Below are 25,000 nucleotides of genomic sequence, written 5' to 3'. Positions count from 1 at the left end.
CTATAATTTTTCTTTTCGGATTTTGTGTTTTTTGTGTGATTTTGGGTCCAGTATGTTGATAGAGTACATCAAAGTGAAAAACTAATTGTCTGATCATATAGGTGATGTTGTGCTGAAAAAAATTATACCAAACATTGGTATGCTAAACATTTGTTTATGTTGCAAAATTTTAAAAAAATAAAAGTACTCAAAAACGGCCAAAATAGCCCAAGACTCCGAAGGGTTAAAGTGACAGCAGCCTAATAAACCTGCTGCCAAATTATGAGATAATATTAAAAATATTTAAATGGCAGTTTTCCCACATGGTATCAATGTCAAAATTGTGGCCAGTGAAAATGCAGAGTGGCTTGTAACTTTGGAAAACCACTCGCCACAGTGTCTGGTAAGCAAAAAAGTTAATGTCCAGCCCTGCTTGTTGTCACACGATGAAGATGAAGAAGATGGTTAAAGACTGGATACAAATATAAACATGATATAATAAAAAAAAGCCAGACAGACATAACAGTGTGCTTAACATAGCATAAACGAACAACAACCAAAGACTGAAAACTAGTCAAGTCACCTTCATTTATATAGCGCTATTAACAATATCAACTGTTCCACACTGTCTGAAAACAGAGGAACTAAAAACACTGAGATAATGAAATGATAACAAACAGGTGTGCTGATTAAATGAGTGTGTGCAGGTGTGAGCCAAGAGGGATTATGGGAAATGTAGCGCAACATGACTGGTCTGGTGACGGATTGTGACACGTGACATACAATAGTTTTGTGTGATGAACAGATCAAAATTGAAGCCAGTATTAATGTCAAATATTAAGTATGTTTTGTAAAAATTATGTTTTCAAATTTGTGGATAAAACGAAGATGATTGGAGTATGTTTTACAAGACAATACTATTTCAGTCTTTCGTTTCTTGATGATTATATGTGGAATTTAGCAATTTCTGAGTGAAAATTGTCTCAGAAAAATCCTATACTAAATGTTTTTCCGTGTAGGTACCATATATTTTTGAGAGCCTGTGCTCACCATGATAAAATTAATTTAACAATTCATGATGATTAAACAATTATATTTCTATAAAAAGTTTCACACACAAAACTGTATTAAGGTCCAACATGATGGTGAGTAAATGTTATTAAATGGGTGAATATGGTTTGGGTTTGGTGAATATTTTAAATTAGTTTGTCACCAGCGAGCTTGGGACAAAGCGGTTTACACGACAACGGCGTTTTGGCCGTTCATTTATACGACAACGGTGTTTGGGGTGCCTGAAAACGCAAACTTGTGAAAACGGGTTTCAAAGTGCAAATTTTTGAAAACGGTCTCTGTGTAAACAATAAAAAAAAAACGTGTATCTCTGTAGACGTTGACGTCATGTGTATTACGTGTTCAGTCTATAGTGTGTCGTCGCCATCTAATGGCCTGGCAGAAGAGTACAGCGCTTTTCGCAGGTCCGTGTGAATTGAAATTGTTTTGACAATACGCGGAAAACTAAAAGGAAAAATGTCTCCGTTTTAAGCATATCGTTGTTGTGTAAGCGTACCCTTAGGTTTGTTTTTGCTCTGTTCCCGTTCTCCTTAGTTCCCTAGTTAGTCTCCTTGTCTGTTAATTAGTTCTATCACACATGTTTGTTTCACGCTAATGTTCCCCAGGTATTTAAGCCCTGACTTTTCCTTAGTTCTTTGTTCATTATCGTTTGTGTTGGAAATGGTTGTGCTTGATTCGTGTTTATTTTGGATTTATTAAAGATTGCATTCTGTTCCTACTTCAACTCTCATTAGAGTACTAGTAGACTGCAGTAGACTGTTAGGTTAGGGTTCAGATTAGTGGAATAAGTTGACATGTAGTTGCAAAGTTACCTATAGTCAGTAGAATGTCTAAAGTGGACTATCGAAATAAAGTGAAACCTAGTTGTAGTTGAAACCTTCAGACACATTGTGCAACTTTTTGTGATAATGCAGGAGATTCAGGTTCAGGAAAGTTTTTCCTGCAATGTGTTTTGCTTCAGATCATCAGATGCACTTAGTGGATAACCGAAATGCAAATATAATTTAATATGGCATAAAAATGTGTTATGTAAAAGCATTGTAATGAGGAAAGGTTTGTTAGATTTGTAAAACTGATTTCAGACTGTGATACGGATGTTTTCACTGATCTAACTGCATTACATTGTAATCAAAGCATTGTGTGTATGATATCAGTGAATATCATAACAGCGAGACTCTCTAATACACTTAGGGGAAGCATTTAAAAAATGTCCCCCTCAAAACGTGTGTGTAAGTATCTGTGTGTCCTCTTTTTGTGACTTCATGTGAGTGTATGTGTGTATCCTGTCCTCTGGAGGACACTCATCTATGTGTTTAGTCATTTTAATGATAACCACATTTTCTCTGCCTGCCATGCTGTTCATAATGACGCATGTTGTTGTTTTCAATGACCAAAATGAAACTCATATGCTTTCTGAGGCCCCCCTTGCATTTTTATACAATATTTAACAGCTGTGCTTTCAGATAAACCTCTTTTAAAACTCCCCATGGACTTGTGTGTGTTGACATGACTATTAATTGTGTAATTACAATGTAATAAATGCATTTATAACAACACATGGAACAATTCTGTCTATATAACGTTAATTAAAGAATAACTCCTTCAGTGTTACAAGATAAACGTGTCACAATATATCTAGATTCATGCATATATAGCCTATTACAGTAAGACCCCTATTTCATGAAAGTTCACAGTTATCTCTGTGACTGTCTATGACTAATGTTTGTGTCAGATGTTGCAAACATTTTTATGAAAAGCAGGACCGTTTGAATGATTAAAAGCTACAGAAATGTATCTGCAACCTACTTACAAGTGTAATTGGCCGTAAATCTAGGTTAACTGGGTTAAATAAGTAAAACAAAATTATGGATATATTTCATGTTATTAGCCTAGTGACTAAAATGAACTTAAGGCAACACCTAGCAATCATTAGTAAAAAATATGGCAGAACTTTTAGAAAACTTCTCCAGACATTTTATTACACTACATTTTCCAATCATGTACTTTTTCCTTTCCATGTGAAAGCATCAGTTGAGTCCCAATGTATTCACACAGAAATTGAATTAAGAATGGTAAAATCCGTCTCGATGTGTGTGCAATCAGACTGCTTTATAATGACGTCTTTTGTAGTGTAATGCTCTGACCCAAAGACCACATTACAGGGAAGTTAGGTTTTAGTGTTATTGTGTGTGTACAGAAACACGGACAGATACAAAATGAACAGACAGAGATGCACATTCTTCGTTGGTAAAATATTTGTCGAACTGGATTAGCTCACAGTGAACTAAATCTAACCAACAACATTTGAGCTGTTTTGTTGGACTAAATGCCTATTTACACCACATTCATGTATAAGTGAGCGTAAATCCAACAATCCAAAATTACCTCATTCATACGGATCAGCGAAAAAATGACAAAATGACATATTTAAGCGTATTTTCCATGAAAAAAAATATATTCATGTCTCAGAGAATAGCTTGAATGTAACTTTACACCCTTGCCTCATTTAGTATACGCGGTTCTATGAATATGCAAATGAGCCCCGCCTCCACTCACTCACAGCAGCTCAGAGATCCACTCGTTGACGATCACACATTGGTCTGATTGGCTGCAAGGTAGTTTTCAAACTGGGTTTTTGAGACTTTGGTTCACTTTTAAGGAGAAAATACTCAGCAATGGTGTTGACTTATTTACACATGGTTTGTCTTAAAGCACATTAGAAACACCACATAGACATATAAATTACATTAAAAGCTTGATTTTCACCACAGGGGGATTTTAAAGTAAATTCTGATATAAACTTCTGATATAAACTGAAATAAACTTGCATCATTACAAAATGTATTAACAATGTTTCTCTCAATCAACCTTCCTCAGGCTTGACCAACATTTTGCTAATAAAATTTCATAATGATGCTAGTTTGGCACTATATTTTCTAAGTCTTCTGAAGTGAAATGGTGCTGAAATTTCAGTCATTACTTAGGAAACTTTTCCTTCCACTGCACCTCTCCAACAAAAACTGTTTTCATCTGTTTATGACGCTAGCAAGAGCACATGCAGCTTTGCCATCAAATTCACATATGTCAAAATTATGAATGAGAAATCAAAGCTTCAGCTGTAAATAATTTTCATTGGAAGATTAATTTTTAGTGTTCCTTTTTTATTTCATTTTATTTTTGTCCCTTTGGGGGGTTTTAATGTGAATTTTTCCTTTAACACTTAAAGGGGTTTCAATGTCTAAATCTTCCAAAACAAGTGCAAAAACAACATTTTTTCCGTTGTTATTACATTTCTTATTGTTGTTATTAGTACTTTCGAATAATCGCACTGTTGCTTTTTAGCGTCTGATGTTCATTTTCCTGCTATTGTCTGGTATAGATGGCCCCGGCCTCCTTAGAGTGCGTCCCTCCCACCTCCCCAAACCCCCCAGCCCTCCCTTCAGCACCAAACACACACACACACACACTCTCTCTCTTTCCTCTCCTTTTCTTCCACCGCTTGCAGCTTCAGACATTTGGGGAATCCTGAAACGAGTTGTTCCCGCAAAGAGGCATTGCCAACTTAGTGTAAGTTGAATCTGAATGAACAGAGGAAACAGAAAGAGGCAGTTTAACTAAGAGCGCTGATATTCCTGCCCTCCCACGTTTGCTCATTCATGTCTTTTGTTGTGGACACTGGCTCCGCTGGTTGGACACCGTGAGACCCTCTCAGAGGCTTTTTGATTATGGACATATAGACACTGTAGAGCCCTTCACACTGCATGTACTCTCGACTTGCTGGTAAGTGTCTGTTTTAAGATCTCTCTCTCTCTCTCTCTCCTTCTCTTTCTCTTCAGCTATCGTTTCATTTGACAGGAAGCCTCATCAAGAGCTTGCCTCTGGTCTGTAGAACTTTTCCTCCAAGTTTCACCAAGTTTTGTTACATCTCAGTCCCGTGCAAGCCTTTCCTGTCAGGGTTTCTCAGGCTTCTTCTTCCCCCGCTCCCTGGGATCTTTCGGAGTGCCTTGACTCGGATTACTGGCTTCCTCCTGTTGTTTGTGGGTGCAGGTTTTCTCCTCCGAGCTCCGGCTCCGCGCTCCCACGCTCTAGTGCAGAGGGGAAGGAAAGCGCTGATAAGAGTTTCGGAGTCTCAGGGAGAGTGGCTTTTGTTCGCTGCCTCAATGTGTGTGTGTGCGTGCATCTTATAAGGAGGGGAACTTTTAGCGGTGTGCGAGCCGTTTTCTTCACTTGTTTTGTTGTTTTTGGAGGTAACTTCTATTTTTATGGGTGGAGGGGTGCGAAAATTGGAAACAGACCCACCCAGAGCCGAAGTGAGTCAGACGGCATATGTGCATCTGTGTCAGTCTAGGGCAAATAACAATCACACGACTTAGAAAAAGGAAAACAAGAGATGTTTCTAAATGTTAGACAAGGCAATTCTCTGGAGATTTTTAAGGGCTTGGACTTGATGGCATGAGGGACCACATGGTTTTGCATTCGGGAAGAGGAAAGGGGGGGGGGGGTGATGGGAAGGGATGGTGCATGTGTGTTCTGGGTGGGTGGAATAAGATTAGATGTCTGCAGCCTCTTAAAAATAAAGGTTCTTCTTAGTTTCTTCATATCAAGGATTATTTCTCAAGGGTCCTTGAGTTGACAGTTAGGGTCATTATAGGTTCTTCAAATGGGTGTATTGGTGTTTGGTTTCTTTAACACCAGTAGAAGTTTTCTGAAGTCAATGTGATTAGACTGTTTAGCCAGGGTTTACCAACCAAAGGGAACTAAACTTGAATGAGTGATTGAATAGTCAAAATTTGCCATAGTAGTTTTGCCTTGTCACGGACTTGGTAACAAGAAGTTTCTTCTCTGAAACTGAAAGATGGATTCATTGAGAGTCGTCTCAAGGATTTGATAGTTTTGTGGACAAGGCAAGGTTAATGTTGGAGACTTGAGAGGAAATGCCCTCTTCTCACATCCATGAGGAAGTGGCCTTGTGGCCTGCCTTGTGATGCATTCATCCCGCAGACTGATGTAGACGTCGGTTTCCCCAAAATCTCATGGTTGCTCGCTTTTGTCTATGTGATATGCCCATTTTAACATCGAAATTGGGAAGTAAACATGTAATATGTTGAAGTCTTTAGTTTTGAACTTTAAAGAGAGAAGCTATGGTTATTCATGATGATGTTTTTTTTTTTTTTTTTTTTTTTTTGCTGAAGTTGTCAATGAATAACATGTGATAAGCCCTGAAGACCAAGTGCTTGACTCCATTGTGAGATAGCCAGTAGCTAATATGAAACTCAAGTCAGATTTTCTCTTTGTCCGGTCTGTTTTTTTAGAGCATTCATGCTTCTCTCTCGGCCTGAGATTCCCAGTTTTGAGGGGTATTCATTTACATAGGGATTTAAAACCTTCTTCCTCTCATTATCCGCTCTCTGCTGCACCCCTGTCTCTCAGGAGGGCCTGTGCTATTAGTGATAAGACTGTGTAGCGGTAGTTTTTCCTGTCCTGAGCAGGAAGAGTCCCTCTCTGTTCAGCCACTGACTTGTCCTGTATCCATCCTCTCATCCACTGGGAATATCACTGTACTCTTAGGGGCTGCCCTCGGATCATCCAGCTGTTGGCAACTGCCAGTCCATCTGGACCTCCACATGCTGCAAACTGATATCGCCCCTGTTATTGACCTATCAAAGATACATTCAGCTTAGATGTTCATCTTTAAACTTTACTCGGGTTACTTTTAAAAACTATAAAGTGGCTCCAAACTATTTATTTTGGAATACCTTCCATAAAATGTCCCCACTTCCTGACAGATACTGGATGGAATAGGTGTATTGGGAATTTTTTCTGTAAACAGCAAAAAAGAATCTGACATTCATGTTAGCCAATCAGAAAACTCAGAGGCGGATAACCTTCAGGGTGGGACTACCGGTTTGTGCAAACAATAATAAACAATGATTTTTAAGGTATTCTGGGAGAGTTCTGGTGGGTTGCTAAGTAGTTGCTAGAGTATTTTTCAAGGGGTTTTCAAGTCGTTACTAAGGGGTTGCAAGGGTGTTCAGGATGGTTTATAGTGTGTTGCTAAGTGGTTGTCAGGATGATAAGAGGTTGCTAGGCGTTCTGGGTTGTTGTTCGGTTGTTGCTTAGGGGTTGTCATGACATTACTAAATGGTTGTCACGGTGTTAAGAGGTTGCTAGGCTTTCTGGGTAGTTAGATTGTTGCTTAGGGGTTGTCAGGACATCACCAAGTGGTTGTCAGGATGTTAAGATGTTGCTAGGGGTTCTGGGTTTTTAGAACATTGCTAAGTGGTTGTTAGGGCATTTCTGAGCCAAGTCAAGTCACCTTAATTTATATAGTGCTTTTAACAATATGGACTGTTTCAAAGCAGCTTTACAGTGATAATAGGAAATTAAAGTAACAGAGATTGTTTTGGATTTACAGCAGCTCTATAATAAAGTTATAGTCCAACTAAAGTTAGTTTTGATTGATTCACTTCCGATGCAACGATCATTAGTTATTAACTTAGGGGCCGCTAACATGGCACCGTTCTAACAGAAAACCTTTAATGCGATCCGGCCGCTCATTTGCATAAAGCAGTGCCTGGTGTCTCTGAGAATTTTTTATCGCTTCCGCGTAGCCACGTGAATCGGAATTATCCCGACAATGTTTTATCAGTACAGAGGTAAAGGGTCAAGACCCTAGCATCACTAAGTGAGTGATGCTAGGGTCTTGATAAATGGTTACTATACTTTTCTAGATGTTTGCTAGGTGCTCTGTTTGGATACTAAGGTGTTGCTAAATGGTTTCAATGGTTTTCTGGGTGGTTACTTTGTTGTTGCCAAATGGTTGGTAGGATGTTCAGGGTTGCTAAGGCATTGTTAAGAGTTGCTAGGGTTTTCTAAGTGGTTAATAGAGTGTCAATAAGTGGTTGTTAGGGGTTCTGTGTGGTTGCTAACTTGCTTTTTGGCTGTTTTAGACATTTGCTAAAGTGTTCTTGGTGGTTGCTAGAATGTTCTGGGGGTTTTCTATGGTTTTGCTAAGGGGTTGCTAGGGGGTCTAGGTGGGTGTTGCTAAATTGTTTCTAGTGTATTCTTAAGTGGTCACTAGGGTGTTCTAGGTGGTTTCTAGAACGTTGCTAAGTTGTTGTTAGAGTGTTCTTAGTGGTTGCTAGGGGGTCTAGGTGGGTTTTACAGATGCTTGCTTTGGCAAGAGCACTAATTAATATGGTCAACCCTGGAAATGTGTGACAGGAAATCTGATCTGCAAGCAGCACTCAGAAACATGTTCTCCCAGAGGCCTGCGGTCAAAAGGGGTGAAGGGGTCGCCTCACTGCACATCCCTTCAGACAAAGATTGATCTTTAAACCTCTCCATTCCCAGACACGCCACATGTCCACACCATCAGAGTTAACAGCCCAGAAGATCCTGCCTGCATGATCCTATAAACAAATATTTGAAGAGTCTTGAAGTGGACTGATACTATTTTCTTGCAATGTCAGATAGGATTTTATTTCATGAAGCCATTTATATGGAATGTAAAGGCATCAGTAGGTGGCATAGAAAAGTGTCTACCTTTTTAGAGCGCTTGGAATTCATCAGCTGTAATCACTTACACAAGCTGCTTGAGACATGGAAAAACATCTTCCATGCATGGCATGATAGTGCAGCTCCATACTGAGCAGGATATGAGAAAACTATTTTTGTCCTTAACAATTTTGGGATTATCCACATGAGTACTTTGTTTATAGAATCGCAACGAAGGTTCCTCTCAGATGTGGTCATGTGTTTGATGCCCTCCTCTGGTGACTTCAGTGTATTGAATAAATAGGAAATGTCTATAATAAGTGGATGGAAAAGCCTCTTGCATGTGTTATGCTTTCAAACCACAAAACCAGACACTCAGTTTACATGAAATACTTGTCAAGTATGTGGTAGTTTGCCTTCGATCTGTTTCCTTTTGGGAATTAGGTATATGTTTCCATCTTTATTTTTCTGAATATATTGTCACCACAGGAAGTATGTGCTGAATAATTATGTGTGTTATGATTGTCAGTTTATCCGGTGACCTGGTGGCCTTTTATGATGCATTAGTGTTGTTTTATTCTTTATATAATTATAAGTACATTGTGTATCAATGTATTTGTTATGTTATTTATGTATTTCTCCTCTCGATTTCCCAAGATATCAAAACAAAAGTCAATATGAATATTAATAATTTCTCATCAGATTCTTCTAACACCAAATAATCGGAGTCAATAAAGCCAAAACAGTTTCAAAGCACTGTACTTGAATTGTATACTTGATATTTTAAATTCTTCTAAGGGCATTTTGGAGAAGCATCTGAAACGATGTAATACCTATCTCAGAACCAATTACATTTCTCATAAGCAGATTAACTTGTCCAGTAAACATCTGGGATGTCAACATCATCTCGCTCTCTATCTCTCAATTAGAGGAGGTTATTATGTTTTGCGCTTCCTTATCAGCTAAACAAATGTCTATTAAAGTAGGGGAAAACCTGCTGATGGCAGTCCAAACATTTCCTGGAAAAACACACATAGAATGGCCAGTTATTAATATATTATTTCCAGTGAAGTGCTTGCTGTAGCTGATTCATGTATGCAGCTGAACATGCTGTGATATCATAGTGAATCATGCATTTGTTGCACAAACAGATTTGTAACTTTCAAGCTATAAGCTTGAATCAGTTTTTCATGTGTAAATGCAGGTTTGCTTGGGGTTAATAAAAAATATAAACACATTTTTATAAATACTAAAGAAATTACCTTTTTCATCAGAACTGTGAGGATTTGTGCATCAGGGTCACTGGCTGGAAAATAAAGGAAGTAAACAAAGTGAATGCTTTAGGTTTGGTATTAAAACTGAAATGGACATCACCTGCCTCACACCATTTCTTTTTCTTCTGGTCCACTGGTAGTATTCATTCCTGAGCTGTCCATGTGTTTACCTGTTTTTGTTTATCATTGATCTCTGTGTTGGAGGGCTGTATTCATGCGTTCCTGGATGTGACTCAGAGTATGACAGGAACTCTCTTGCATTACTCATGCACTTCGAGGGTCTTCGTCCACGCCGCCGTGTTTCATCACTGTCTAGCACAAGAAATTGACGTGTAAAGCCATCGAGGTTTCCATTATGTCACATCTTGAGCGCTGTTTTCCACATTGGTCGATCTGCATTCAACTGCACGTCTGCTTCCTCATGCGTAAAGACATCATAAGTATTTTTATGTTGGACAAACATTCAGTACTGGACTGAAAGTCCCCGACATACTTTTGCAAACATTTTTTTTTTAAACGTCTGAAAAGCTTTCACATGTCTGGTGGTAAATTGTTAGTAGCTACATATTCACATATCTTCACTGTCAGGCGGATTCCTTCATATTTCGTCTTTTATTTTCATAAATCATTATTGGTCATCCTTTACGTCTTTCAGTGAAATATTTCACCACTGGAAAGTTTTAAAAAGAGCTTGTGGCTTATCCTTGTAACTCCATTGGCTCCTTAAACTGTCAGTCAAACCTCACACAGTTTGGACCGTCTCTGCTTGTTTGCAATGCAAGGGTAAATAAATAACTGGTTATTTAAATAAGTACAGCATTGTCTTTACTCAAGAAACACTATATATTTAAAGGCTATGTGATATGTATTTTAAAAGCGGAGTAGAGAGTCTTAGCATTTGTCGTCGAGTCATAGCCAGTACTGTCTTAAATAGCCTCAGGTAGCACTTCATCTTCAATAACATCAGATTTTGGCCAAATGACGGGAAAACCAGCATCCATATTGTAAAGCCGCGTGTCCACCAAAGCGTTTTTAGCCAGCTGAAAACGCTAGACGCTCTGCTGAAAATGCCTTGCTCTGGGCGCTTGAGAGCGGAATATATACGTGTTATTAGTATCTCATTTTACAGATGGTTTGTTTCTGTATTGTTAAAAATGGTGAAACAATGTAAAGCATTTGCTCTGGCTCTTGTTTTAAATTATTTATGCTTCTTGTTGGTATCATCTGTTTATGTTGTACAAGCAGAATGTGACTGTTGGTCGATGTGGTATCTGTCCCGCCCCTCCTCCACTCTGATTGGACGGCTGGATAAAAAGTGTCAGTGTTGTGCCGCGTTTTACCCAAAGACTATAGAATTACACAAGACTTGTCACTCTTATTGTTTTCAATGGGGAAAAGTGCAACGCTCAATATGGCGGAATAAGTCCCGCCTTCTAAATAAGAGCCAATCGGCGATTGGTAAAGTCGTCGTGTCACTGCAGTTGTTAGAAGTGGTTCCCATAGAAACAGTCAGACGCGCTTCCACTGCGCATGTGTATTAGCTTGATCCAGCCTGAAAAATGTCGTTTTCTGTCATGATTTGAGCGTTTAGAAACAAAATGTATGATACAGTTGTTGTCAGATTTCATTGGCGATTTCAAATATGAAATTTAATCGTAAGCTTGGCGAACAGTTTTAGAAAATTTTATGTTTCCCCCATTCAAGGAGACAGGAGCTGCACTTGCCGCCCCAGAGGCGTTTCAAAGATGGCCGCTGAGTGAAATGACTTGTCTTAAAGGCACTTTGGTTTTACCCAAAGTTGAACATTCTTCAACTCTCGGCGACCGGTAAAAACGCAAGAGCGCTCGGCGTGAAATAAACGCTCAGCGCCTCGTTACAACCATGACATTTTACAAACACAGTGCTCCAATTGAAAACAATTCGAAAAATACGCTAGCCACAGGAAAAAAAAACACTTTGGTGGATGCACGGCATACACTTTCGAACCTGTAAGTTGATGAAAACATAACTTTACTGCCTCAGATGTGGCCGTTCTAATGACGGACAAAACACATAGCCTATGCCCGACTCTATGTCCAAAATACGCTGGTAAAAACTTTGTAACTTGATTTTCGGTAAAATGTTAATAATATAATGCAGGGCCGGCCCGAGGCATAAGCGAACTAAGCGGCTGCTTGTTCCCAATCGAGTTTAAATATATATATATATATTTTTTTTAGATGACTTAAACAAGTGACATAAATGAATGAATGAATGAATAATTCAAGACAAGAAAATTCTGATTTCATGATCAATATACCTGCCAACAACTGCTGCTGTGTCTGCCAGCGTTTAAGTCATGCGCATAATCTAGACACCTCGCGAGTGCATAGACAATTCGTGCCCAACTGCGCATAGTCACAGTTTCGGTTTAAGTTGGAGAAAATAGCTGCAGGGGAACTTACCCTTGTAGGTGTAAGGGTAGCAGTTTGAATAAATAATAAACATAGCAGATTGAACTCTTCTCCACTTTATTATACCACACATCAGATCACTTACTCCAAAAACCCGCGACACTCCAGTACCAAGTGCGCACTACCCATTCCTATCTACGGCAAGCCCCGAGGGGAAAAATAGATTGCATACACACATACAACGAGCGCCAGTACATCATTACCGGTATTATAGTAACAGACTTTGTTGGATTCTGTCATGTACAATCAAACAAAGTCTGTTACAATAATAATAATAAAAAAGATTTTGAGGACAGTTACACTGTATTGAGACAGTTGAGAAGTAAAAATATTTTTACAGTTTTCAACAATAATAGTCATTGTTGAACCCTTGCTCTTATTATGTTTCTGATTTATCAGTTTTGTCATTATTTTTGTTATGTATTACAGTTTATTTTAAGAAGTTTCAAAGAGTTAGTAAAAGAGTAAAGTAAAAGTTAAAACTTTTTAAAGTAGGCATCTATTTTTATTAAGTATTTATTTTGTATTAATATATAACCTCACTGTATTCATTTATAATGTACCATTACTGCGTGACATTTGTGTCAATAATCGTCAAGCACAGGTGACTCCGCGTAGTGGGAGGGGGCCCCCAAATCAAATTCTGCTTAGGGCCCCCAAAAGGCTCGGACCGGCTCTGATATAATGTCACATGCAAGTGTCTGCCCATATATAATGCCATTATATAAAATTTGACAACGTGTTTAATTAATTAAAAAATACACTGTTTTCTTATATCATTTCCTGCAAAGTAGTACGTGCTGCAATTACAATATGTAACTATATGCTCTCAGTTCTGTTTCACTCAACGGAAGTAAAATGGGTTGCTTAAGGGTTAGTTCACCCAAAAATGAAAATTAAGTCATTAATCACTCACCCCCATGCTGTACCAACCCCGTAAGACCTTCGTTCATCTTCGAAACACAAATGAAGATATTTTTGATTAAATCTGAGAGGTGGATCACTGCTACATAGGCTGCCTGAGGGAATGAAACTTGAAGGCCCAGAAAGTCATTAAAGAACATGTTTAAATATTCCATGTGCCTACAGTGGCTCAACTTTAAGTTTATCAAGCGACGAGACTACTTTTTTCCCGAAAAAAAAAACATAATAACGACTTTATTCGACTATTCCTTTTCATTCCTTGTGGGCCTGAGACGAGAGTTCAAGAGATTTCCACGACGCATGCGCGAGAACTGAACAAGAAGTATTAGAAGAAGAACGTTCTCTTCTCAGTTCTCGCGCATGCGTCGTGGAAATCTCTTGAACTCTCGTCTCAGGCCCACAAGGAATGAAAAGGAATAGTCGAATAAAGTCGTTATTATGTTTTTTTTTTCGGGAAAAAAGTAGTCTCGTCGCTTGATAAACTTAAAGTTGAGCCACTGTAGGCACATGGAATATTTAAACATGTTCTTTAATGACTTTCTGGGCCGTCAAGTTTCATTCCCTCAGGCAGCCTATGTAGCAGTGATCCAGCTCTCAGATTTAATCAAAAATATCTTCATTTGTGTTTCGAAGATGAACGAAGGTCTTACGGGGTTGGTACAGCATGGGGGTGAGTAATTAATGACTTAATTTTCATTTTTGGGTGAACTAACCCTTTAACTTTTAAAATAAAAAATAAAGATTACAGTTAAAAACACATAAGGTTTTTACTGTCTGAGGCCGTCGGGGCAAGCTGTTAGGATTTACAAACAGTTATTCTCGAATTAAAATTCATCTATATCCAGCAAAAAATTCTGTTATACATTCCATTTATCCAAAGTGACTTACAAATGACTTAAGAAAGTGAATTTTACATTTTCAGAGGGGGTAATATCAGTAACTACACTAAAATGTCTTAATTACTTAAAATAAACATTAACTAAAATAAAATATAAGTAATATTAGCTAGCTGCTAAGGAAACATTTTCAGGCCATTTAGTACTAAAATAAACTAAATGGCCTGGTTTCACATACAGGGCTTTAGGGTGACCTTTGACTGATCTTTTGTTGTTTGTTGGGCTTGACTAATGAATTCAAGCTTGGTCTCTCAGTGCAGCAGCTATAGGTGTTTTCCTGGGTGAGACAGATTTCAGTAGTGAAATACGACAGGGACGACTTCACAGTATAACCACTGAAAGGAACGGGTGAACGTTAGCGAGAGAGGACGAACAAGAGCGAAGACGAGTAGAGACACAGCCCGGGTTTATTTTTAGCACTCATTTCCACCTCTTCCACCCACCTTTTTAGGATTGTTGTTGTTGAAAAAGGTGGGCCCGCTGTCGAATGATGTCAAATGTTGTCAGTGGCGGTACATCACGTCCATCTCCAAGCTTGCTGGGAATTACCCAGTGTCGGTTTGAGCTCTTTCGCCGTCCATATCGCTCTGCAAACTGAAATCTCATTACAGTTTCCACTCAGGAAATTCTGTGCCTCATACAACCATATGTATGCGTTTATGATGGCAATTTTTTTCCATCGTACTTGCTTTTATTTGACCAGTTTTATTAGGGCAAAAAGTGAATTATACCTGTGTCGTCTTTCAGTGTGTTTTCATATTCCAATGATTTATGTACTCACTTTGCTGTAAATCCAGTTACCACACATTATTTAAGAAAATCTCTGTCGTTTCCCTGAATTTAGTCTTTTTGTGGAGTTCCTCAATCTAACCTAGAGGTTCCTATATTTATATCTGTCTCAAAGCTTTCTGTAAATCTGTCTAGAGATGATTTTAGGGAATTAAAGAAGCTGCATCTCTCAAAGAAAGACATAATACTTCTTTACTTCCTCAAACCATATCTGGCAGTTATAGAAATGTCCTGAATACAAGTTAAGTGCAAGTATTGTTGGGTTTAAAGTCTTTGAGTTATAATTTCCAAAGTGAGTGTGTTTCAACATGAGTTTTGGTGCATTGATGCAATTCCCTATAGAGATTTTCATTTTAATTCCATTTCTTTCTTTTTTTTCAAACTGAGGGACGATTCACCCTGTAAAAAGCTGTAACCTGCAATCTTAAAGAGCTATTTCTACCTGATTTAACCCATAAAAATGAGTATTGTTGTAAACTAATGCACATACAGGTGAGTTCAGTGATGTTAAATATTTTTATAATATATATATAACAATGTATGATATTACAAATATAATAAATAAAATATTAAAAACATAATATTTTATATTAAAACCAGTTCATTTAGATGTTACCATTTTACAGAGCCCATAAAAGGACATGGTTAAAGAAAGAAATTATGAGATGGGAGGAAAAATGATGTCAATGCTTTTGCGTCCTCTCACAAATGTTGTACATTCATGAAACTTTGAAACTTTGCGAGCGAACACAAACATTTTGTCAGGGAACCCAAAGCCTTTTTCCATCTCCATAGTGGTTCAGTACATCCCTCAGACTGTAAAAACAAAAACAAAATTAAGAAAAAATTGTTTCCTGTTATAAACTTAAACATTAAACTCAGTAGACAACATATAAGGCTGGGTATCGACACAAATTTCATGATTCGATACAATTTCGATTCACAAGCTTGTGATTCGATCCAGATTCAATTCGATTTCGATTATTTTGTATATATCAGGAAAAATCTCTCAACTAATGCTGTAAACATGGGAGTCAGTTGGTACTACATTACTATAGCTTATTATTGAAGGTTAAAATAACTGATTAGTATACCTACTTTAAAATAAAACATTTTGAAAAATATAATCCAGGATTTTTTACATTTAAACATTTAAATGGTGGCTGTCAACTTGACGGATTTATTCAAACATGCAATTATATGAAGAACATTTAAAACATTTTAATGGGCTATGTAATATGGTGCATATATTTATCAAAATGCTCCTCTCTAAAATTCATTTTTCTAGCTGAGTTTATGGTCACTGGATGTGCTTTTTCTGAGGTAAATGTGATGTTACGTGACATTGCTGTTTTAATGACGTCTTTACGCTTTTGAAACGGATTGAGTGATTACATGAGACACGATATACGGATTTCGGTAAGTTGTACTGTATCTTTTAACATACCTTCAGATGTTCATTCATGATTATTTGTTGCTGTAACTGATATTAAAGCGCGATGATCAGTTCACGCGCTGCCGCTTCTCTTGAACTGAGGCACTACAGTGATCTAGCTATCACGCACCACACTAAACGGCGCCAAAACGGTATTATTATTTATTTATTTTTTTTTATATATAAGTTTCAAAGTTTCATGAATGTAAAACATTTGTCAGAGGATTCAAAAGCATTGACATCATTTTTTCTCCCATCTCATAATTTCTTTCTTTCACCATGTCCTTTTATGGGCTCTGTAAAATGGTAACATCTAAATGAACTGGTTTTAATATACATTTTTTTTTATGTTTTTAATATTTTATTTATTATATTTGTAAATATAGGACAGAATTTGAATACTGAGACTTTGCTTCATATCATATTTCAGCTTCCAAGCACGTCTTTCAAAATAAAAATCCCTTAACGAAAAAAAAAAACATGTCGTTTCTTTGACTGCACACTCAACCCACCAGTTGAGAAACACTGATTTAGAAAACTTTAATGGTCAAGTAACACATTTTTGTGAAAAGTGTAATACAAGCACTTTAACAAAATTTGCTTTAACAAGTTTTAAATAAGTGTTTAAACCCTCTGCAAGGACTTTCCCCATAGACTTCCATTGTAGTTCATTACTGTGAATAAATACCAGTAGCTTAATAGCATTTTGGTTGGACTGTTTGAGTGTATTTTTCTTGAAAGCCCCTCGTCCGTGCCCACTATGTTTTTTTTTCCATGCTGTAATTGAGTACAGACTGATGTATTGATGTGCTGGGGGTCTCTGATGTAGGTGATCGTCTCATATGAAACGGTTTCCAGCAGCAGTAACTGAACTCTCAGCACTGCACCGGTACGCTTTCAGCTGCCCACACTTACCCACATACCCAAAAAACACTGGAAAGAGAGTGTGGAAACACTTCATATGTCGCTCTTCTCACCTCATCTCCCTGCAGTTTTTTTTATGCATTGTGCATTTTTGTTTATTTAAAAAGAGAGTGTGAGAGACTGTTAGCCATCATTTCCAGCAGCAGAAACCCAGTGCAGTGACCTGTGCGTCACTGATAAGTGCATGTGTGTGTTAAGTGTACACTACATTGTGCAACTGTAGCCTACTCATTAGCTTCAGTATTTGAGTTAAAGGATTATCATGTGATAACAGCTTGTTTGAGGATCATTAAAAAAGCAGCCATTGAGTGACCTCTGACCATCAAACTGTCCTTCAAACACTAAAAGAAAATTAACACATCTCACCATGTGAATTGCATACAGTAACATTTTAGTAATAAGGATGGATGAATGGGTGTGCTCTTTGATACCTATCTTTCATTTGAAAGTCACGTGTCTAGTGTCTGTAAAACCGCATTTTTCCATCTAAAAAATATATCTAAATTACGTCATATGCTCTCATTGACAAATGCGGAACAACTAGTTCATGCGTTCATGACATCAAGGCAAGATTATTGTAATGCTCTACTGGGTGGTTGCCCTGCACGCTTAATAAACAAACTACAGCTAGTTCAAAACGCAGCCGCTAGAGTTCTTACCAGAACCAGGAAGTAAGACCATATTAGCCCGGTTCTGTCAACACTGCATTGGCTCCCTATTAAACATCGTATAAATTTAAAATATTGCTGATTACTTACAAAGCACTAAATGGTTTAGCTCCCCAGTACTTGAGCGAGCTCTTAACGCATTATAGTCCTTCACGTCTATTGCAATCTCAAAACTCCGGCCAGTTGATAATACCTAGAATATATAAATCGACTGCTGGCGGTAGATCCTTTTCCTATTTAGCACCAAAACTTTGGAAAAATCTTCCTAACATTGTCCGTGAAGCAGACACAGTCTGTCAGTTCAAAGCTAGACTAAAAACACATCTCTTTGACCTAGCATTCACATAACACTCTATAGACTTCTATAATTCAATATTAGGCTGCTTAGATTAGGTCAGCCGGAACTGGGAACACTTCCCTCAAATCCTGATATACTCGTTACATCATAAGAAGAATGGCATCTACGCTAATTTTAGTGTCTTTGTTTATCCCGAGGTTTTCCCGCAGCCTGCTGGATCCAGGCCGTTTCCAGATCTGACGAAGGACTTTCGCCTGGACCTGATGACAATGCAGTGCTGAAGTGCCAACTAGCCTCTCCCTATGGAGGATCCCTATACCACTCTACAGATAAAGCGTTGTGGAATTTTTCAGTTCGCGTACCTACCCAAAGTGATAAGATAAAATAAAATTCTGCATCAATTTATAGACAAGACAAGTAGTTTGTTTAGGCATGGTTTGTAAGGAATTTCAAACCTGCGCACATATATTCAAACGCACATAACTATAGAATCAATTCTTAATGCGCATGTGAACGCCATCAGCGTCTATCACAGGTTCACGTTTAAAGTCTGTTTAGAGAGAACGGTGTCGTCTTAGCGGCCCCTAATTTAATAACAAATGATCATTTAGACGGAAGTGAATCAATCAAAACTAACTTTAGCTGGAAAAAACATTTTTCAAGAGCCACTATAAAACCAAACCAATCTCTGTTACCTTAAATTATATGTTTATCTCTGTAAAGCTGCTTTGAAACAATCTACATTGTTAAAAGCGCTATATAAATGAGGATGACTTGACTTGACATGGAGAGATGGATAGATGGATAGATAGCTAGATAGATAGATAGATAGATAGATAGATAGATAGATAGATAGATAGATAGATAGATAGATAGATAGATAGATAGATAGATAGATAGATAGATAGATAGATAGATAGATAGATAGATTTAGAGTAATGTTCACGTTGCTCTTTCACATATATGAATGCAAAAGGTGTTGTCAAGCTCCAGAAGAACAAAAGGCACTAAAAATAGAGTATTCTGAAGTCACCTTAATAGATATGCGTAGAACAGAGTCAGACTGCATTTCTATTGTTGTTCACTGAAAATCTCATTCACATTTCCACTGTGATCACTATGAAGTGTCATTGTGAGGAAAAGAGCAGCATGAAGATTTGTCTAAACATCTTTTGTGTACAAACGTAGGAAGTAAATCATACAGATTCGAAATGACATAAGAGTGAGTAAACGATGGCAGAAGTTTCATTTAAGTGTTAACTATCCCTTTAATAACTGAATCTAAGAGTTTCATTTTGATGCGCTACGAGGTATAATTCTATCTCCAGAACCAGGGAGATTTGCACTTGTGTAAAATGCACACAACAGCGGTAAAACCGCGTCACGTGGCTCCTCATGGTAAGTGGTGTTCATGTGAGTCACCGCTCCAGTCATTATGGATGAAAAGATTCCCCAACTCAGTGTTTAACCTTTACCACTTCTGCCATGCATGTGTTTTTCTTTTCTTTCTTTTTTTGCAGGGCTTGCAACAACGAAAAATAACGTCTTCAGGTTTCAATGCAACTGAAGAAAAACCAATAAAGCAGAAACCGTCAAATGTGCCCAAATCAGTCCCAAATCCTCCAATTCAGAGAGCTTGAATCGCCTCCAAGATTCTTGGAATACTGCACCTCCCACGAGGCTTTTGTACAATTTTTAAACTCCTGACATGGGATTTTTAATTAGCGGCTGGAGGCCAGTCTCAGCCTGAAGCCAAAGTAAACTGTCAGACACAATGTGCTGTAGTTTGTGTTAGCTTTGCCTCGCTTTAGTCATGTATGAGTCACATTATCTGAAGTGTAACGCCGCTCCACACCCCACCCTGAATCACTCCTCCCTAATAATCCCCATTCCCATCACACACACTCTCCTTTTCTCTCCACACCCTCGCTTTTCTCTTTGCCTTGCACTCTATCTCCTTTCCTTCAATTCCATCTGTTTTTTCTCTGTGTTTTCAATGCCTCTCCCACTTGGATCTCCCTGGCCCCATTGCCCTCTGCCTCTCAGGACTCTCTCTCTCCTTATCCAGCATTCCTCAAATTCCGTCAGGGTTCTTAAGGGACAGACCCTTCTGGCAAGCCATAACACCCCACACCTCTCTCTCTCTCTCTCTCTCTCTCTCTCTCTCTCTCTCTCCCTCTCTCTCTCTCTCTCTCTCTCTCTCTCTCTCTCCCTCTCTCTCTCTCTCTCTCTCTCTCTTTCTCTCTCTCTCTCTCTCTCTCTCTCTCTCTCCCTCTCTCTCTCTCTCTCTTTCTCTCTCTCTCTCTCTCTCTCTCACTCTCTCTCTCTCAGTCTCTCTCTCTCTCTCTCACTCTCGCTCTCGCTCTCTCTCTCTCTCACGAGGAAAATGTGGCACAAGTAGTAAAATAAAGTAAAATAAATAGTATTTCATATAAAACTAATTAAAAATAAATTAATAAATAATAATAATAAAATACAAATTATTTAATTTATTTTTAAAAGATACCGAAGCCGCATTATTTAAAAGCATTAAATGTATTTCATTATAAATGTTAGACCTCTTCTCCCATATAAAAGAAAAACAACGCAATCTCTACACTCTTAAATCACACACCTCAAAAAATGTATTGCCTTTTTATTTTCCCCCATTTATTTATCATCATAAATTAGGAATCGAAAGCTTACACCACCAGTATCCATCCTTTGAAATCAGACATTGTGTAACAATTGTAAACGTAACTGTAAACCTTTTAGCCGGCTCCTCCCAGCTAGTGGGCACTGTCATGTTTCTTATTACAAAATTGACAGTACTATTTTAGAATCAAATCTTTTTAAAACTTGACAAAACGCAAAAAAAAAAAAAATTCAATGAAATGTGTGTCACCCAGTTTCTATTTTTGGTTTAGTGCCTAAACAAAACCTCTTTAAAAAGTCCAAAACCATTTAAAGTCCCCCTGTAGTAAATCAAATTATCCCTTAAAAATCCTCTTTGATCACCAAAATGACATATTTAAAGTTTTTTCCATGAAAAAATGTTTTGTCATGCCTTAAATAGCTGGAATGTAACTATACACCCTTGCCTCATTTGGTATACTCGGCTCTATGAATATGCAAATGAGCCCCGCCTCCACTCACTCACTCCAGCTCAGAGATCCACTCGTTGACGATCACACGTTGATCTGGGGTGCATTTCCTAAATGCATCGTTGGCCAACTATGATCGCAATTTCCATTGAACTCTATAGGTAACAACGGAACTTGCGACCATAGTTGGCTTTAGGAAACGCAGTCCTGATTGGTTACAAGGGAGTTTGTGATGTCAGAAACACCAGCAATTTCAAACCGTGTTTTTGAAAAGAGTGTCTTTGGTTCACTGCAGTTTTAAGGAGAAAAATACTCAGAAATGGTGTTGACTTATGAATTTACACACGATTTGTCTTGAAGCATATTAAAAACACCACATAAACAATATTAAAAGCTGGATTTAGACCCCAGGGGGACTTTAAGTTTGAATAGTGCATTTTCAGGTCTATGTGCTCAAAAAGGGAGGTGATCGTTAAGGTCTTTACTAATCTGTTCAATAGGACACTTAAACATTTCATCGGAATTGAAAACTGAAACTGGAAAGTTCTGCGCTTGTGCAATAACGTATGACGCATGGATCGAGCTGCTGCTGTTGAATGAAGTGTCATTAATGGCTGTCGTGTAATTCTAAAATTCTCCTTCCACTCATCGTCGTTGAAGTGAGCATCAGAATGTCGTCCCACCAGTCCTTGCTTCAGACTCCCATCCACAGACGCCTTGTTTTGGGCGTGGGAAGGGGCGTTTTCACTGCTTGATAAATATAAGCAGCAGACACAAAGTTTAATGTGCTAGTCGTCTCCTAATTAGGACCCGAATTTGTTCTAAAAAACAGCATCGCAAAGTTGTGTGTTTGGAACGACAGCTCTCTTCTGGTTAGAATCAGTTTCTTGTTTGCATGACATGTGGACTCAATAAATCTTTATCTCGAGCAAAATAAGCAAGCTGACATTCAGTACAATCTGTATCTTTTAATTAGAATGTATACAAATGTCATTTACGTCTTTTAGTTTGTCAAGAGATTTAAAGCGTTGTTTTTGAAGAGTGCGCATGTGTGAACGTGATCTACTGCGTAAGAACGAGCCTATGATTGAATCTGGAAATAGAGCAAAATAACTGAGAAAAATGAGAAATAGTCCTCAGATGTCATGTCTGTAATTTATAGCAAAACATCTAGCGTTAATTCAATCTCAAACCGTTTCATTAAAAAATAAGTTATTACTGCACCACCTGTGTGACGTCATTAACCAATGTGGTTGAACGACTAATTTGCGACAGTACGGTTTCGGGAAACAGTCGTGACTAGCTAATTGGGTTTCTTCAACGATGCATTGTACTATGGTAGCAGCGAGTCACTGTACGTAGTTGTACGGGAAACGCATCCCTGGATGATGTGACGGCAGCCATATTGCGCCAGAACGCCCACCATACACTTATTGGTGGAGAGGAGACGGAGTGATGAAGCCAATCAGTGTATATGGGGATTATTAGGAGGCCATGATGGACAGAGGCCAAGGGCAAATTTGGCCAGGATGAACCCCTACTCTTTTTCGAAGGACATCCTGGGATTTTTAATGATCATAGAGAGTCAGGATTTGGTTTAACATCTCATCCGAAGGACGGTGGTCTTTGACAGTATAGTGTCCCCGTCACTATACTGGGGCGTTAGGACCCACACAGACCCCAGGGTGAGCGCCCCCTACTGGCCTCACTAACACCTCTTCCAGCAGCAACCTGGTTTTCCTGAGAGATCTCCTATCGTGGTACTGACCAGGCTCAGCCCTGCTTAGCTTCAGTGGCCTACCAGTCTTGAGCTTTATTTAGCGTTCATGTAAACATTATGTTCGGATTCATCGGTCTTAATGAATTCATTCTGTCTGAAACAAATTGTGTCCATGTAAACGTACAGCTAGAGTTGCTACTAATTGCATATTTTCTCAAACAACAAAGCACTAAAGCAGGGTTCGGGTTTGTTTCCCAGGGAATGCAGACCTTCAAATTGTGCATCTTGTATGCAATCAAGTCATTTTGGATAAAAGCGTCTGCCAAATTCATAAATGTAAATATTCATCAGTATCAGCATATTTGGCTGATGTTATACTCAGGCATTAAAGGGTAAAGGGAGGTTGAGAGTTGAACAGAGCCATCGTAACTGCTGACATTTCCACACAACAGACTCCGGGCCTGTGCATGACTCTTTTACTGTCTATCCAAATGCCACAGAGAATCCGATTAAAGCTTATCAATGGCTGCTATTATAACGCCACCCATCCCAATCAAACCTGCCACATTAGCAGAGGAACACTGCCATGCTTTCATTGAATGTGTGTGTGTGTGTGTGGTTATTTTAGAGGAAGGTAGTGTAGCTGAAATTGAAAGAGCACATTGAGGCCAGAGATGTAATCAAATCTGGTTGATTCATATGACTAGTTTGCTGGCATTCCCTGCCATCAGTTTCCCAATAATGTGTTGTCTCAGAAATAGAAAGAGAAAGGAGGAGAAAGAAGGGGAGAATACGGTTTCTGTATGAATTAAGGGGAACAAACCTTGTTCTCTTGGATCTCCCAAATTTAATAAGTATGACAGTGTGGAGCTGGGTTATACTTTTTTTTTTACTTTGACCTTTGTGTATGAAATATTTTTAATTTAAGAATATCTTGCTAAGACTTTAAGAAAATGTGAGTGTTGCTTGTTCATGCACCACCATCATGATGCTATGGTGTTGCTGTGCTCTTAATAAAGAGTTCTGAATGGTTGTTATGTTGCAATGCCGTTGCTAGGGTATTCTGGGGGGGGTTCCAGGGTGTTGCTAAGCAGCCATTAAACTGGTCCAAGTGATTGTAAGTCCGTTGCTATAGGGTGTATAGGGTGTTCTGGGTGGTTGCCAGGACATCGCTATATGCAGTCACTAAGGCATTCCAAGTGAATTTTAGCACATTTCTATACAGTTTCTAGGTTGTACTGGGTGGTTGCCAGGGTGTTGCTATATACAGTCATCAAGGCATTCCAAGTGATTTTTAGCTCATTGCTATACGGTGTCTAGGGTGTACTGTGTGGTTGCCAGGGTGTTGCTATATACAGTCAGTAAAGCATTCCAAATAATTGTTAACACATTCCTATACAGTTCCTAGAGTGTTCTGGGTGGTTGCCAGGATGTTGCTATATACATTAAAGAGCATTAGAACTGATTATTAGTACATTGCTATATAGTTCCTAGGTTGCTAGGGAGTTGCTATGCAGTCATTTATGGCATTCCAAGTGAATGTGAACATGTTGCTGTACAGTTCCTAGAGTGTTCTGGGTGGTTGCCAGGGCGTTGCTATATATCAATGCTATATATATTAAATACGGATGGCGCTATAATAGGCTCAAGGATATTCCAGTCTCTAAATTTGAATTGGTCCTCCTTCTGTTTAAGTCTGTGGCGTTTTTTATGGGGTTTTTTTTGGTCTGTTTTATCACCAGGTAAAACTGAGCAACAGTACAAGTGCTTGGCTTAGCAAGCATCATGACAAATAATCACAGTCCAAGAGGGTTGATCATTTCACTGGATGAAAAACATGGTTTTCTCACCTGACGGGACAGCCATGAAAATCAGGGAAACTCAACTGGCAGAGAGGAACTGCTCTAAATCAAATTGCCTCAAACTATCACTTTTTTTTTTTCTTCACTAAAATGTTTTTCTCCCAAGATGTAAACCACGAGCACAGCA

The 25,000-nt window shown here is 38.4% G+C and overlaps 1 protein-coding gene and 1 long non-coding RNA gene across 2 annotated transcripts in view; one reads left to right on the top strand and one right to left on the bottom strand.

Annotated features, from left to right (window-relative positions):
* Nucleotides 1–4,523: 4,523 nt before the first annotated feature.
* hdac7a (histone deacetylase 7a) overlaps nucleotides 4,524–25,000 on the top strand; it is a 95,798-nt gene continuing 75,321 nt past the window's right edge. Inside the window, exon 1 of the mRNA XM_077204650.1 lies at nucleotides 4,524–4,830. Coding sequence (XP_077060765.1) covers nucleotides 4,812–4,830 — 19 coding nt within the window. The 5' untranslated portion in view covers nucleotides 4,524–4,811. The remainder of the gene's footprint in view (nucleotides 4,831–25,000) is intronic.
* Nucleotides 9,390–16,408, bottom strand: LOC143712670 (uncharacterized). The gene is made up of 5 exons (XR_013195044.1): nucleotides 16,331–16,408; nucleotides 14,538–14,688; nucleotides 9,992–10,133; nucleotides 9,810–9,853; nucleotides 9,390–9,566 (listed from the first exon to the last, which is right to left on the bottom strand). It is a non-coding gene; the product is annotated as an uncharacterized LOC143712670 (long non-coding RNA).

The sequence above is a fragment of the Siphateles boraxobius genome, unplaced genomic scaffold, assembly GCF_051911475.1.
Source record: "Siphateles boraxobius isolate OS27281-9 unplaced genomic scaffold, OSU_SipBor_1 50, whole genome shotgun sequence".
Classification (NCBI taxonomy): Eukaryota; Metazoa; Chordata; class Actinopteri; order Cypriniformes; family Leuciscidae; genus Siphateles; species Siphateles boraxobius.
Note: the sequence above shows the minus strand (reverse complement) of the source record. Positions and strands in the feature narration are given on the sequence as shown.